Below are 16993 nucleotides of genomic sequence, written 5' to 3'. Positions count from 1 at the left end.
CTGCCATGAACCCTGTTGCCTATTAAGATCATTTGGAGAGTTCCAGTTCTGGTTGCCACTGGCTCATTTGGTGGTAACTTGGGACTGGGCCTTTTCTGTGGCTGCCGCAGGGCTTTGGAGTATGCTCCCTGTTGAAATAAGAGCACTCCTGCTAACTTGGCAAAGATGCACCTTTTAACATGGTGATTCTCTTTATTTAGCAAGGGGAAAGTAACCGGTCCTATCCACCCCCAGCACAGTACCTCCAGTGACTGTTGCTGGTGTCTGTCTTATGTTTCTTTTTAGATCGTGAGCCCTTTGGGGGCAGAGATCCATCTTATTTATTTATTATTTCTCTGTGTAAACCACCCTGAGCTATTTTTGGAATGGCGGTATAGAAATCGAATAAATCATCATCATCATCTCCTTCTCTGTTTGCTTTTAGGAAGACCCTCAAGAAACACCTGTTTTCTCAGGCTTTTAACTGAAATTAACTATTTAATTTGTTTTTATCTTATGAGATTGTTTTAACTTTTTATTCTGTGAAATTGTTTAATTGTTTTTAATCTGTTTTATATTTGTTGCGTTTTAAATTGTGTACACCACCTAGAGATGCACGTATCAGGTGGTATATAAATATGATAGATAGATAGATAGATAGACAGACAGATAGATAGATAGAATAAAAGTAGCAGAATGAGCTTCAGGGATATATGCACCTGTTCTTCACCACTTATTGTGGGACAGGTGACACATAAGCATATGATAAAAACCAGAATCAAATTTGTATGCTATGACAATATTTAAACTCAGTTATCAAAGCATATGGACAGCCTACACTGATGAGACCTTTGCCTACTAACAGGCAAATAACTCCAAACCTGTCATACCTATTGGACATGGAGATTCACCCTCAAGACCACCCCTCATCCCCTTTATTTCCTGTTGCCTCTCTGTCTTTTCACTTCCTTTCCAACTTTTAAATTTATAAAATTGTAAAATTTTATCATAAACTGTGGCTGATATCCAGACCACTCTTGTGCAAACATCTTCACTTGCACAAAGACACCTGACATCTGGGACCAAGATTTGGAGTTGGGTGGTAGTGGGAAGTGCGGCAGAGGAACTAGACTACAGCTCACGCTGGAAACATGTGCTCATCGGGAATCGGTGATTTGCAGCAACCGAACTTGCTGTGTACCATGTGAAACTGCCCATTGAATCCTTGTTATTGGACCTAAAAATAAACATAAATATGGCTGTTTCAAACTGAGATTAGATTGGACAAAGGCTAAGAATGTCTGGTGGCTAAGAGCCCCTGGTGGTGCAGTGGTAAAACTGCCGCCCTGTAACCAGAAGGTTACAAGTTTGATCCTGACCAGGGGCTCAAGGTTGACTCAGCCTTCCATCCTTCCGAGGTCGGTAAAATGAGTACCCAGAATGTTGGGGGCAATATGCTAAATCATTGTAAACCGCTTAGAGAGCTCCGGCTATAAAGCGGTATATAAATGTAAGTGCTATTGCTATTGCTAAGAATGTAGAAGTGCCACTTACAAATCCCTTGAAAATATCTTGTGTATGTAACTGTTAGAGACCATATTCACTAAATTTCCCCCTCAATGGAGAAGGAAGCAAAGGCTTTATCAAACAAGGCTGTAGCTGTTCTTATTACCAGAGAAGCCAGTACCTTGACAAGTTGGATGCTCTTCTGTAGTGGTTACAAGAACCATAATGTATAATAATGTATAACCATAATAATCCTTTTCATCAAAATTGTTTTATCCCCAAAGGAGAGTACACAACACCTGTAAAAGACACAGAAACAGACAGGCAGCACAGAGGGACTGATGGAAAACTACGAGGCCGATCAAAAAGGAGTAATGATCCCTCCCCAGCAGCTGACACCGAAATTGAAGTAAGAGTACTAGACATTCTCTACCTTCCCCAGGGTGGCAGCGTTCCTCCCTGCCGCCCCTGCCCCCTTGTTGACTGGTAAAAGCGGAAGTAACTTCCGCGCATGCGCCCGCCGCTGACGCACGCACGTGCCACACATACACACTGCACATGTCACATGTTGTGTGCACGCTGCACACACTGCATAGCGCGTGTGCGTGCATCGCAGCAGGCGCATGCACGGAAGTTACTTCCGCTTTTACCAGTCAACAAGGGGGCAGGGGCGGCAGGGAGGAATGCTGCCATCCCGAAATTTTCACTAAGAAATGGAGCGCGGGAGGGGGAAAGGTGCGGGAGGGGTAAGTACAACCCCCCTGCCTTTAAAGAGCCACCCTCCCCAGTGTCGGACTGCACCTCCGTGGTCCGTGCACATCCCTACTGCTCAGTTTGGCGCCTGCTCTGTTGGTGTCTGTTTTGGCACGCTGGATCCCATACCCAAGATATCTCATTATGCAAATATTCCTTTGTCTGGAAAAATCCGAAATCTGGAACACTTCTGGTCCCAAGCAGTCCGGATAAGGGATACTTAACCTGTAGTTATGTAATTCCAAATGAATAAACTCTTTCAAGCAATTGGTATGATTTCTTTCTTTTCCCACCCCTCTTGTCTTTCACAGCGTGTGTTTGTGTGGGACTTGGACGAGACAATAATTATTTTTCACTCCTTACTCACGGGAACCTTTGCATCCAGATATGGGAAGGTACTGTTGAATTCATCTCTGCGTGTCTCCCCGCCACCCCCATTATTGTTTGTCCACCCCAAACACTTAGGGGATTGTAAGAGCTCATGCACAGCATTTTAGACAGATGTTGCTCATTTTCTTCAGAACATATTTAATATAAGTCTAGTGGCATTTCCCTCAAACATGTGAAAACTTAATTAACGTTGCGTCACCTTACCCAAAGCCTGAACTTCTCAGAAGAGACTATTGTTCCACCTCATGTTAGATAGGACAGTGGGCTGTTTTTTGTGTTAAAGCTTTTCTCTTCTTCTTTTTTAAAAAGCAGCATTTTATTCAGCAGACATGATGGAAAAACTCTTGTCTAGTTGAGATGCTATATATTTTTCCGCTAGGCTGTTTTGTATTGTATTTAACAGCTTTTGTCAAATAATCTCTATTTAGATTAGAAGACACAACACAGCAGCCTAATGTGATGCATCTGTTGCTGGACCGTACCACTTCAAACAGTGTGTGCGGATGGAATGTTTGCCTCTTCACAGTGTATTAAAAAAAACAAATCTCCCTGAAAATTCAGAATTAACATCATGGAAAATGCTAAGCTAGAATGCTTCTCACTGTACATAATTCTGCATGTACAGGGACATTTTTATACTCACTCCTCTATCTGAATTAGATGTGGTACAGTCCTGCAACAAATGTATTATATTAATACAATATATATTTATTATTTTATATATATAGTAAGTAATTTAGTTCAAATACAGGCTTGTATGCCTGTAGCCTTGAATACCGGCTTGTATCAGGCTTCCCCAAGTCCCAAATTATTGCAAATTATTTATAGAACTAGCAAAGGCAGGCAGAGATACTGGATGCATGAATTGCAGAACAGTTCAAAGCGTTTTGCAAAAAGCAGGTTTTACTCTCACTCACTCACTCTTTCAGCATTACAAAGGGCATGTCTACATCACAAGCATATGTAAACCAGTTTCGAAACTGTTTAACTTCCATGACCCTTACCAACATTTAATCAAAAAACTTATCTGCAAGTAGCAGAAGCAGCTGCCCAGGAGCACAAATTCACAGATGTTTCTTCTTTGCAAGCTCCAGAGCAGTACTGAGTACGGTAGATTTCTTTGCAAGCTCCAGAGTAGCAGCCTGAGTAGACTACCACAGGGCTCTAAAGGGGTCTTTGTTTGTACAACATTCTTTCCTTTTACTGATAATGACAAATAAGTTCAAAATTGCTTTGGCACCACTCTTCCTTATTTTAGATCACCCTGTGTTTGCAGACCCAAGCAAATGTCAACAATATAAGAAGTGGGCATCAAAAGGGATTTACAGACTGAGCAACATTATTGAAAAAGGAAAGCCAATATCAGAAGTTAAACTTGATACTATGCTGATTGGCAACCAAGCTACTTGGATGCAGAAAATTCAAATCCAGTCCTTTGCATCCAAGTTGCTATAGAAAGGAGAGACTACTAGATCTTTGACTATCTATGAAAACTTGTGCATCTCACCAACTAACAAAACAAGGGGGATAGCCTTGTTTATATACAAATACCCTCATCTCTGAATCCTGTGGTTCCTCAGGAGGGCGAAAAGCAACGTGGAGAACTGATTTAGGGACCTCTCTTGAAGATAATGAATGGGAAGCAATTTGGCTGAAACAACTTAGAAACGCATCTGCCCAGATAAGGGAGGCAACATTAAAGGTTATACATAGATGGCATCTTACTCCAGTCAAGATGCACTACATCACCAAAATGTCTTCCCCATTTTGTTAGCGGGGATGTAAAAACAGAGGTACTCTCCTTCATTTATGGTGGGCTTGCCCATACATAAAAGGCTATTGGCAGCACATTTTTCATATAATTTCTGAAATAGTCCAGCTCAGTTTCAGCCTGACCCAGTGTTAGCACTTTTATTAATTTACAAAAGTACTCACAAAGATATACCTTATAAAGATCTAATAACAAGATAGAGGTAGCTAAACACTGGAAATCCTCAAAGGGTCTATGCATTCAAAATTGGTTCTGGAAGATAACATTTTCCGAAAAGCTAACACGTCAAATCAGGTAGAGGAGTAACAAAACAAAACAAGTTTTTGGAAATGTGGTTTCCATTTATTGAATATGTCAATAAAGGATATCAGTTTGTAAACCTCCATCCACTCAAATCAAATTTTGGAATGATATTTCTTGAATTTTGTTTTCAGTTGTCTCCTATAAAGTTGTACTCTCACGCTCAGCAACTGACAATCTCTTCTTAACACTGGACTTGCGTATAACCTCAAATGCTCTTAATTTCTGACTTATATTCAAGTTTTTATTGTTTGTTCTTTTCCACTGCTGCACAGTTTTTACACATGTGCTGCATTTGTTGAAAATAAAACAAAATAAAATAATTGTTTTAAAAATTGCTTTATGCTGCAGGATGCTTAAGCATTTTAATACAGAGTGGAAAGAGTGTATCTGCTGTTTATTAGAATGGAATGATCAATTTGGCAGCTGTTGGAACAGCTTTGAATGCTGCTGCTGCTGCTGCTGCAGGAATATGATTTGACATCATTTTATGACTCTACCAGCTGGGCTTGTTTTATGATAGTTATAACAAGCCATATGTGTAATTAGCAAGATAGATTTATTGTCCTCCTTTAGAGTTATCCACATGTAGAAATATGTAAAACTTTGTGATTCAGAAACCCACTGAAGTGTTTGGAAGGCTTCTACTATCTTCCTGTGAAAAAAGAGCATATGTGACTGAAGGCATAAATTTGTTCAGAGCTCCAGTTGCTTCAGTACTAGGATCTTTAAATGCCCCCGAGCTGCTGTTTTTCCGTAATCAGCTGGAAGCAGAATTGGTTCTGCATGACCAGGGGGCAAGGGGAGACAGTTGTCTGGGGGCCCCCTGCCTTGGGGGGCCCCCCAGAAGCAAATCACATGACTGACTCCGCCAGCTGCGCACCCACCTGGGCTTCCTTTGGTTGTATTCATCCTCCGAAATGGATGTGAGTGTTAAGACCTGGAGCTACCAGAGCAGCATGTCTTTCTCTAGTACCATTAAATGACTTGCATCCTCCACAATTTACAAAACCTTTAAAAAAATAATTTAGGATGTGGGGGGAGGAGGGCATTTTAAAATCTTGTCTCTAGGCCCACTCCAACCTTGCTACACCCCTGTGCATGACACTATAGCCCTGTTCAGACATTATGTTGAACATTCATACAATGTATGTGTGTACACAGGGAAGAACATAGGAAGCTGCCACATAGGAGTCAGATCATTGGTCTATCTAGCTCAGTATTGCCTTCACAGACTGGCAGTGGCTTTTCCAAGGTTGCAAGCAGGAATCTTTCTCAGCCCTATCTTGGAGAGGCCAGGGAAGGAACTAGGTTCCTAGATGCTCTTCCCAGAGTGGCCTCATCCCCCTAACGGGAATCTCTTACAGTGCTCACACTTCTAGTCTCACATTCATATGCAACCAGGGCGGACCCTGCTTGGCTAAGGGGACAAGTCATGCTTGCTACCACAAGACCAGCTTTCCTCTCCTTACAGTTAGGTACAGTTAGTCACTTTATGTTAAACATAGAGACAGCAGTATGCTTCCTATCTGTACCATACATTTGAGGGGCCTGTACCCAGATTCATTTTTAATTGAATGCAAGTGCAGTTATTTGCACAAAAATATGTACCTGTATACAGACATCTGTACTCATACATCATCATGTCTGAATAGGACTTAATATATAAGCATAATACTATCTGACATTGCCTGTCCCTGTGATCAAGATTTAATATAAATGTATTATATTAAATATCTAATATGTAATATTTAGTCAGAAGTAAATCCAGTTTAACACAGATCCCTTGCAGCTTAAATTAGTAGCTTCCTTATTATGGTTTCTGTACCATTATGGATGCAGCATTATGGATGATTTGCCACTTAATTAGGCAGCTCCTGTACCTCATGGGGGAAAGGGCATGGGAGATGAATTGCTGTAATTCATAGAAATAATGAACTGCATGCCATGGTTTCCTCTCCCCCCCCCCCTTTTCAACTGGAAAAAAGTGCTATTTGGCAACTGAAGAAAAGAAAACATAAAAGGAAATCTCAATTCCAGGCCCACTCCCCTATAGGGAGCAAGAGTTTACTGACTAAGGAGCAATTTATCAGTAATACCACAAAAAACAGGGGCAGGAGCCACAAGAAGACCACTTCTAATTAAAGGTACAGTAGCCCTGAGAAGCCTCAATAGGATTTTACCAGGACAGGTTAGTACTGCAATTGCCTTGTAAGTGGAGGGAGGGGGGATCTCCATGCATCAGGTCTGAGGGAAGGATGAGAAGACAATTCCAAAACCATTGAAATTCAAGAGCCTAGCAAAAACCTTTGCTGTAAGGGTATAGGGAGTACCTCTTCGCCCCCTGTGTTGAAGATGGGAGCTCAACCCAAGGATTAGTTTTTTGATGAATTGATAGGAGGAACCGGACCTTGACCCAAATTCTGTTATTCTGGGACTTCTCTTGGTCTTTTTTTTTAAGGATTAGAAAGGTGTTTTTGTCTCTTTCTTCCTCCTCCTTCCCTTTTGTGTTATAGGAGTTGTGTCAGTGTCATGGTTCTAGCCATGTCAGGGTGTCTAGGAACTTACCGGTTATTTATTTCTCTTGGATGAAAGGCAGGAGTGGGGGGGGGCATCACTATTGATATGGTGATGGGCTAAGACAGATGTGGTGATGGGATTCAGGCTGGCCATTACAGGAAATGGCAGGGGGTTCACCAAGTAGTAGCCATTCCTGCTTGGGGGACCTTGATAATGCTGTTGGCAAGCCCTGCAGTCTGAAGGGGCTGTTGTTGAATGCCAGACCAGTGAATAATAAACTTCTAATAATCCAGGTTTTAATCTGGTTTAATAGCTGACCTGGTGTGTAGCGCCAAGATCTACCTGGACAAGCTGGAGGGGATTGTCCTCTCTCAGCTTTGTTTTCCAGGTTGCAGGATACTGCAGTAGCCTTGACTAAGACTGGGGAGCTGGAATCCTAATAGTCTATCTTGAATCCATCCCCTATCTAGGTGTCCCTTCCAGCAGTCATCGGGGTTTGAGTGCCTGTCCTCAAACCTGGATGTTCAGGACAAGATAGGAATTCTGTTCATGGACTGCACACCCTGCTGGCCAACTGTCTCTCTGCCTGAGCTGGCCGGAGTGGTCTTTGGTATGGTATTGATCTTCCAGGTTTTAGTGTTGGTTGGGTGATTTCACCGTTCATGCCAGAGCTCCATTCCCAGATACAGCTCAGGTGTTCATAACTGCCATAGCAACCATAGCCTTGTCCCATCTGATAGTGGCATTCCTTCCCAAGTGGAGCATACTCTTGACCTAATGTTTACTGCGGAAAGGAGTGGAGGTGAACATCATTCCTTTGTCTTGGACAGATCACTTCCTAATAGAGTTAAGACTTGTTGCAACCTCAAAGCTTCACGAGAGTAGAGGACCAATTAAGATTGTCTGCCCCTGCAGGTTTATGGATTCCTGATGGCTCTGGAGGACTTTTCTGATGGCAAAGCTAATAATCTTGTCAAGGTCTTTATTAATATCTTGAATAGTAAAGAGGCACCTTTTGAAGTGGTTGCCCTCTTTTCTTAGCATGGAGAGACACTGCTGGTGTCTCCTTTGTGTTTGCATTTCTTTTTTCCAAGATTGTGAGCTTTTCTCATTCTCATGCAGCATTTCATGATCTTGCAAGGAAATTTTATTTTCCTTGTGATTGAACTTCTGATTACAACTGCTGCCTTTAAAGTTAATCTGTGAGTTTATTTTCGATGTTAGGCGAACCTGAGGATTTAGGACCTATCCAGACAATTACCTTCTTATGAGCAGACTGTACAAACCGCTCAAAGTAACACAGGAAGCACCGTTGTTCTCCAGATGTGTTCACAACAGCTTGTTTCCCAGAATGTATCCTGGCAACAACTGATGCTATTAGAAACAGAACTTGAGTGGGGTTGGTTGCAGGGAAAGTATGCATTTCATTGAGGAACAAACTTTTCATATAAGCTTCCGATAAGTTTCATATAGGTTTCCGGGCAAAACACAAGGTGCTGGTTATAACCTATAAAGCCCTAAACGGCTTGGACCCTGTGTATTTAAGAGAATATCTTCTTTGGCATGAACCCCACCACCTATTGAGATCATCAGGAGAGGTCCGTCTGCAGCTGCCACCGGCTCGTCTGGTGGCTACTCGGGGATGGGCCTTCTCAGTTGCTGCCCCGATGCTTTGGAATGCACTCCCTGCTGAAATAAGAGCTTCCCCATCTCTGACAATTTTTAAAAAATCTTTAAAGACACATTGGTTCACCTAGGCTTTTAATTAAATGCCATTTTAATAGTTTTAACTTCATTTTAAAATACTGTTTTAAGGTTTTAAATTCTTACAATGTTTTAACTTTTTGTTGTAATTTATTTTAACCAATGTTTTAATTTGTCATTTATTTGTTTCAACTAATGTTTTAACTTTTTGTTTTTGTTGTAAACTGCCCAGAGACGTAAGTTTTGGGTGGTATAAAAATATGTTAAATAAAATAAATAAATATAAAGGATTTAATAGATACCGTGTGAAGCCTCAGATCTGCAGGCTGGGAGAATTCCAGCCTTCACTTGAAATAGAGCCATCCTTTACATATCTGCCACCTGGGGAGAGCTGTTAAAAGCAACAGAAGTTGAGTATGCTGTTTTGAAACAGAGCTTCTCCTCACCCTTGCCAGCCAGTTTGCAAAGGCTTGCAGTATATCTGCTGGCTGGGGAGAGCTCCATTTTAAGCAAGAGGCTGAGGCCTTCCCAGCCAGCAGATCTACTCATGAATATTTTGCTACTGTTCTTTGGCAGGTGTAACTCCATATCTGCAAAGAGCAACAGCAGGATATTGTCAGATTAGGAAAGAGAGTTTGCCCTTCTTTCTCCTGGAAAGGATCCTTGAGGCATGCACACATGCTAGATCATTGGCTGACATTCTGACTAACAATGCACTTGTGCAACTAACAAGATTGCTCTTGTTCAAGAAGGTTGCGGAGTTGCATGCAGTGCTCCATGATGTCGCACAGCAGCTAATGAAGACTTCTCCAGGACGTAGACAAGGTTGCTCAATAAGAGTTGTGCATCTGTCAGCATCTTCTGCTCGGGCAATAGACATCCCTTCCTTTGTGCAACATCCCTTCCTTTGTGCAACATCCTTAAGAACATAAGAATAACCCTGCTGGATCAGGCCCAAGGCCCATCTAGTCCAATATCCTCTTTCACACAGTGGCCCACCAGATGCCTCTGGATGCCTACAGGCAGGAGCTGAGGACATGCCCTCTGTCCACTGTTACACCCCTGTAGCTGGTATTCAGAGGCATCCTGCCTCTGAGGCTGGAGGTGGCCTGTAGCCCTCAGACTAGTATCCTTAAGCTAACACATTACACCAGTCTGGCATGCAAGCTCCCAATATAGCAGAGCTTGTCTATACAACATCCTTCCACAAGCACATCAATAATCAGGACATTGGCCACCATTTCACAGAGATCTGACTAAGGTGTGACGACTACTCTCCATAGCAAGCATGTCTGCTAGCATTTTTGGATGATGATGTCTGTTATAACATTTGCAGGCACATTGCTAGCTGCTGTACCTCTTGACTCTGTGTTGTTTTAAATTGCCTTCCAGTGTGAACTTCTTGGAGTTCTCCCTACTTCTTCTCTCAGGCTCTGTGCTCAGTGGCTATATATGCTCACCACCTCCAGCGTGTTCTCCTAATTGCTTTTAGTCTCTGGATTCTCCCTGGACAGGCTATTCCTCATCACTAAGGTTAACTCTGTCCCTTGCCAGTATACGGGAACAAAAGGACATAAGAGCATGGGACTAGAGCTACTACAGCGCTAAGCCCTCCCCTTCCCAAGTATGAATTCCTGCCTCCCCAGTGCTACTGAAGGGCTCGTAACATGAACATTAATCTGATCTGAACAAACCTTGGTTAAATAGGGTTCCCAAGCAGTCTCCCATAAAGTCATCTTACAGGGCCTGACTGTCCTGTCTGGGTCGCTTGCAAGGTGAGGCAGGTCACGTCTGCAGAACCTTGGAGAGGTCAAAGAGAGCAAGTTGACTCGATGCTGCTTGGAAGCAGACTGGGTTCAGATTAGGGTGCTGCCCCAGGGAGTGCAGGCCCTGCAGGGAACCCCTCGAGGAATCCCAGCTGTGAGGCGTCTGTCCCCAGGGTTCGGGGCTGGGGCGATTGCTGGTCTAGCCTCCTCAGTGCAATTTGGAAAATCAGAGGGTGTGGGAAAGCTTTCTGTAATAGAAACATTTTATGTACATTCTGGGAATTAGTAAATTCAGGCACATGGAGACTTCATTGGGCAGAATGTTGAAAGAACTAGGGCTATAACAGAAAATGCTGCTCTTTGACACACTAGGCAAACCTAATTTGGAGCAGAACTTTCTCAGCTATGCTTAGAAACTGCCATTAGTAAGGAGAGAATGCAGAAGCCCATTAAAGAAAGCTTAATGAAAAGAATATCTCTTTAGACAAATTCTTAAAACATAAAAATATAGCATAGTGCGAATGACAATGTAAAGATAAGTGTCAAAGACAACCAGTTCTGTCTCAATACTACCTTGTAAAAGACTGTAAGACACTAAGATTTCATGACAGATGGTGAAATATAATTCTTGGGGTACAGTCGCAAGAGGATGACATTGAAAGGTCATAATGGATTTTTCCTGCTACAATCAATTGCATGAGCTCACCTTCATTTGGCCAATTGTGGCCAAGTTGGAGTAATACTAGTAGCCTTAGCTCTGATCCTCTTTGTAGTCAGTTGGTTTCCCATGCAAATCTTGCAACATAATCCTTCATTAATCACACATGACAGGCATTAATTCCACTGTCAAAAAACCTGTATAGATTAAAACCAAATCTCTGGACAACTGAGGTCAGCAGAGGCCTGTGAACACCAGATGTACCTCGACGTTATTGTTCCAGGTTTTTCTCTTTTTTCCTTTGTGGCTTTCAGGTGACAACAGGTGTGATAAAGCATGAAAATACACAATGCTAATCCTGGCTTTTAGTACTTAGAAGGTGGAGGATGGCAGCAGAATAAGACAGCTTGGAGCACAATTAGAGCAAAGTTATGATTATGTTTGGGAGAGACAAACACCATCGCAAGCTGAAAGAATAGCTTTTACCTCTTTAGATTAAGGATGCCAATTTCAGTTCCCTACAATGTATTGCCCTGAACTATATTCTAGGATCAGTTTCCACGACAATTCTGGAATTTGTTACTCAATTAACATTTCAGATGTTTTACGGGCACACAGTTTCAACATATTTCAAGTTGCATTGAGATTGCAGAGAAACAGAAAAATGTCTAAAGGGCATAAAAACAGTACAGACTAAAAGGCTCAGTTCAGACATAACGCAAAATTATGGTTTCCCGTTTTGACCTAATGTGGTAAATGGTGGTTTGTACGAGCCATAATTCGTTAACAAATCAGGAAATCGGACAAAGATCATATACCTGCAACCTTTGCATGTGACACTGAATGAAATCAAAAACTGACAGGTTCTATTCCAGGAGTGGAAACCCAGAGTGGGCCAAGAGGTGGGGCACATAGGTTTTGTGCAGGGCTAAGGCTAGAGCCCTGTCCATTCACCTAAGTTGTATAGTAATACTTTTTTTAAAAAGCCGAGTGGCCAAAAAAAATCAGCCTAGCCTGGGGGTTTTCAGTGGTCTACAGCCATTGTGGCTGAGGATGATGGGAGCTGTAGTCCAACAATGGCTGGGGGCCTGAGTTTCAGAGCCCTGGCTTATGCCACAAATAGTCTTTTAAGGTGCCACACAGCACTCTTCTGTTTTGCTCTGATAGACTAACAGAACTAGTTTTATGAAATTTGCAAATAGCCACTTACAAAAATTGGGAAGGGGGGGGGGCGCTAAAAATAATGATCACATATCATGATTGCAGATCAGTCTGTCAGCAGTAGACCTGACCATTAATCCATTTTGAACACAGTTGCTTCACAAGATCAGTGGGAGCGTTTGTGTATGCGTGTTGTATTCAGTTTGTCGACTGTACTGCATATTTTTAAAATGCAGTTATCATTTGCTTAGGGCTACAAGCTTCAATTGACTTATCAGTGCAATTAGTGTTGAAAACATATACTAACATTTGTCTGCTGCAGTTATTTGTTCATTCTGTTGGTCCACCTGGCCCTTGTTCCAATGAAACACGACTGCTGCTTCAGTCCTTGCTTTGGTTTTGATTTTGCTGCTGCTGTTTTATTATTTTTGTTGGTGGTTTTAATTTGTGAGCAGCTTTGGGCCCTCTATTGAGAGGAAAAGCAAAATAATCATATTTTAATAAATGAAATAATAAGTGAGGTTGTTATCAAGCAAAATCTCCAGATTCTGGGATTCTTGAAGGGTCCACAACTCTGTGGACTATACAGTCATTGCAGTCCCTCCCCACTGCACAAAATTTAATGAGAAGGAAATGTCAAGGTTGCTTTTTGTTGACACTGCATGTGCAGAAAGGTTGCCTTTCCGGATGATAATCTTTATAAAGACCTTAGAAGACTTTTGTAGGAAAGTCAGGAAATTGAAGCTGGGAATGCTGTGCTGAAATTGTGTCAATGGTATTCTAAACCTGGATTTTCCACAGATGCCCTAATTATAAAGCTGTTGTAGCTCCGGTGCATTATTGTAGTAGGAAACATTTTCCATAGTCTGAAAACCTTAATAATGAATGCTAGAAGTTAGAGCTGTACAATTATCTGGGGGTGGGAAGAATTACCCCATGCTGAACACACCAGCAGAGCCTCCATTGGGCTCTGCAAGCCTAGCGTACACACAAGCACTGCAGCAGCAAGCTTGGAGCAGGGAAGTCCTGTGAGAATTGGAAGAACCTTCCCACAATGCACTGCACTGCCAGGAGAAGGGAAAACCTCATGACATCAGCAGCCACCCTCTGATTGGCCACGAGGGGGCAGGAGGCAGGCCCAGCCCTATTGAAAAGCGGAAAAGGAGACAAAGTCTCACAGTACTGTGAAACCTTTATTAGCCCAACGCATTTTGGCCGAGGTCACCTTCAGGGGCAAACTAAAATAACATTTTTTAAAATTACAATTAAACCACTTAAAAGACACATTTGGAACAATATAAGATCAATAACATGTAAAGCTCATGACTACTTACATTTGTGGTGTTTCCAAGAGACCTTTTCACAATCGAACCTTTGTCCCTGAACCTTTGCCCTCAGCTGAAATGCATTAGGCTAGTTAAAGTTTTCACAAAACCATGAGACTCGGTCTCCTTTTTCGCTTTTCTGTTTGGGGTGGTAGTTTGCAGTTAATGAGGAATCCATGACAGTATTACACACAGCTAATTAGACAAGATTAAAACTGAATTTGTATATTGGAAAGTGTTGGGATAAAAAGTCTGCGTGTTTAATGTTCAAGTCAAGGTAAAGAGATCCTCCCCAACTATTGTTGGTAGATATCCAGAGCAAATACAAGGAAACTGGACAGTGCATCAGGTAATTCACATAATTTGCATATGAAAATTATTTGCAAGCTAATTTACAAATTAGGGTGCCTGAATTTGGAGAGCTTGAATCTGGCAATTCTAGTTCATGGTAGCCTGCTTAACTCAAATAAGCCAAGAGCTGTACTTAAGTTGAAGTAAATTACTGACATTGGCTTATTTGAGTTAAGCAGATTAAAATAAACCATGATTGGTGGGTTTGGATGTCGCAACTGAACTTTGTTTACTGTAATGTAGAGAGGAACCAGATGCTCATGCATTTACAGGAGGGGAAGTGCATGCTCCTGAGGCGTAGCGATGTCATGTGGAGCCTGGCTTTAACAAAGCCTCCATAGTTTCAACCAGCCCATTATTTCTGTGACATCAGAATCAGCAAACCATGATTCACAAATCCACTCCAAACCATGGACCAATAATAGGAGGCAAGGGGTTATCCACAGCTTGCCAAATGGGATGTCACAGCAAATTATGGTTAGAGAAAACCAGGAACCAATGGATAGTGCATGAGAGAGAAGAAACATATGAATTCTGCAACATTTCCCCAGGCTTGTGAAGTGTAACTAACCATGGTTTGGAGGACCAGGCTTGTGATGTGTAACTATAGTGAAAGAACATATCTGCTCTGAAAACATAACCAATTACAAATGGCTTGAAGCTTTTCTTCAAGTTAGGTCACAAAACCTTGATTTACTAAAGCAGCTCGGTTATATCTTTCTTACTGTGCATTTCCATTATAAAATTATACACTATTGTGACAAATAGAGTTCTCAGATTACCATGTATAGCCTGTTATTTCATATCAACACATAATAAGAAGCCAAAACTCGAGAAGGAAAATACTAGAAGATATGCCACTGACTTGGGTGACTTTTGAAAAGATTATACAACAGCTGTTAGCCATAATAGCCAAAGGAACCTTCATATTCAGAATCATATCAGAGAATGGTGGGCCACTGTGTGAAACAGGATGTTTCACATCCTAGATGGGCCATGCGCCTGATTCAGCAGGGCTGTTCTTATGTCCTTATGTAATGCCAGGGCAAACTGGGCCTTGGTTCTGAGCTTCAGAGGTATTTGGTGGACTGTTGCTCTAAACATGATGGTCTGCTTATGTTCTAAACACATTTTAAAATTTTCTAATAAATAAAACCAACAACAACGTAGTTAGTCGCCTCATGTTCTCTGGGCGGCTCACAATAAAACAACCACCATCAAAACTACCTCAATTAATACACAAAACAAAACAGAAAGTTACAATAAAATACAAAAACATTTTAAAAACCTTCTAAAAACCTGTATTAAAAGGCCTGAGTGAACAGAAAGGAACCAGATGCATCTAAAAGAACAAAGTTACGATGCCTCACTGGGGAGGCTATTACATAAAGGGGGTGCCACCACTGAAAATGCCTTCTCTAATATTATTGGTTAAAAAACCTTAAAGTTCTCACTCAAAATGTTCACATGCTGCTGAGGCTTACATTCCAGCGTTTCTTATTGGTCAACATCTTATTGGTCAACATCTAAGGAAGTGCCAGCAGTTTTGCACAAGAGCATAAAGTGGAAGTGCAACTTGTGTTGTTTGCAATGTATGTTACATTCCTGAAGTGTGGGCATGCTCTTGCACAAGACTGCCAATGCTTCCTAAGGTGGTCGTAGCAACATGGGCTGATCAGATATGCTAACGTAAACCTTCACAATATGTGGGCCACTGAAATTGTTTAGAAACACCCTATTACACACACAGATGTGCAGTAAAATCCTATGTCTGTTTACTTGGAAGTAAGTCCCATCAAGTTCAAAAGGGATTATTCCTAAACATGCATAGGATTGCAGTTTTCAAGTGTAGAGTGCATGGAGAGCTTTAGATTGTTATGCACATAGGACTTTCACTGCTCTATAATGGGATTTAACAGAGCTGAGCACTGCAGACCATGTAAGGTGCCTTGAAAAGGAACATTATATACTTTACGCCAAAACCATTAAGCAGAACAGGCATCTCAACTCCATTGAGAGCAATATCCATGGCTTATTGGCTGGGACAATAAAACTCTGATTTGCAACATTCTGTGACTGTGACTTCCCTGCTTCCTACGTATTGTGAACCTCTCCCAACCAGCCTCCTGTGCTTCATCTGCCTCTAAGTTCAGCAATTGTATAGAATAGTGACTACACGTTTTGCTCCTTAACTCCACTTCTACAAGGACTAGAACTTAGCTTTTTAAATTATTATTATTATTTTAATGAAAGCTGGGAATCTGGGCAACCTGTTGGACTAACATATTGGGGCACATGCTTAAAATCCAGTAAATACCCAGAAATCTGGGGAGATGGTAACTTTACCATAAACCAATATCAGTGGGTTCAACCAGTCTCAGTTTACTGTGACCTAGAGTGGAAGTGGATGTTTGTGCAGGGTTAGGAGGAGGAAGCACATACTCCTGAGATTCAGAGATGACACTCAGAAAGCCCGACTTTAACCAAAGTTTTGCAGTACATATGAACCAGCCCTATGGTGAGAGAGAGTCAGAAAATGGATGAGGGGACCCTATGTACTGTATAGGAGGGAGACGATGGAGTTCAGAAGCTCAAATCACATTACTGAGCTTCCCGACCATGATATGCAAACCTTCTTCAAACATAGTTTCAAATATATGGTTTAGAGACTAGGTGCTAAGCATAGTTTGGATGTCATAGTTTGGAGGACATATGAATCAGACCTATAGGTGTTTTCAGTTTGTTCTGAGTGATAGTATAGTATCACCCACAGGATAAAGGACAAACAAAATACCTCACAAAAACTGCA

The 16993-nt window shown here is 41.7% G+C and overlaps 1 protein-coding gene and 1 long non-coding RNA gene across 11 annotated transcripts in view; one reads left to right on the top strand and one right to left on the bottom strand.

Moving 5' to 3' along the window:
* Nucleotides 1–13975, bottom strand: part of LOC128323714 (uncharacterized) — a 57754-nt gene extending 43779 nt beyond the window's left edge. The window contains exons 1-2 of the long non-coding RNA XR_008306440.1: nt 13843–13975; nt 12816–12974 (exon numbers count right to left, since the gene is read on the bottom strand). This is a non-coding gene — a long non-coding RNA (uncharacterized LOC128323714). The remainder of the gene's footprint in view (nt 1–12815; nt 12975–13842) is intronic.
* The window catches only part of EYA2 (EYA transcriptional coactivator and phosphatase 2), a 210011-nt gene that overhangs the window by 152205 nt on the left and 40813 nt on the right, over nt 1–16993 (top strand). For all 10 annotated transcript variants that reach the window (XM_053247346.1, XM_053247336.1, XM_053247340.1 and 7 more), the window contains 2 exons: nt 1770–1894; nt 2550–2633. In XM_053247346.1, the coding sequence (XP_053103321.1) occupies nt 1770–1894; nt 2550–2633 (209 nt within the window). The remainder of the gene's footprint in view (nt 1–1769; nt 1895–2549; nt 2634–16993) is intronic.

The sequence above is a fragment of the Hemicordylus capensis genome, chromosome 4 (assembly GCF_027244095.1).
Source record: "Hemicordylus capensis ecotype Gifberg chromosome 4, rHemCap1.1.pri, whole genome shotgun sequence".
NCBI lineage: Eukaryota > Metazoa > Chordata > Lepidosauria > Squamata > Cordylidae > Hemicordylus > Hemicordylus capensis.
The sequence above is the reverse complement of the archived record's forward strand: the minus strand, read 5'-3'. Positions and strand labels throughout refer to the sequence as shown.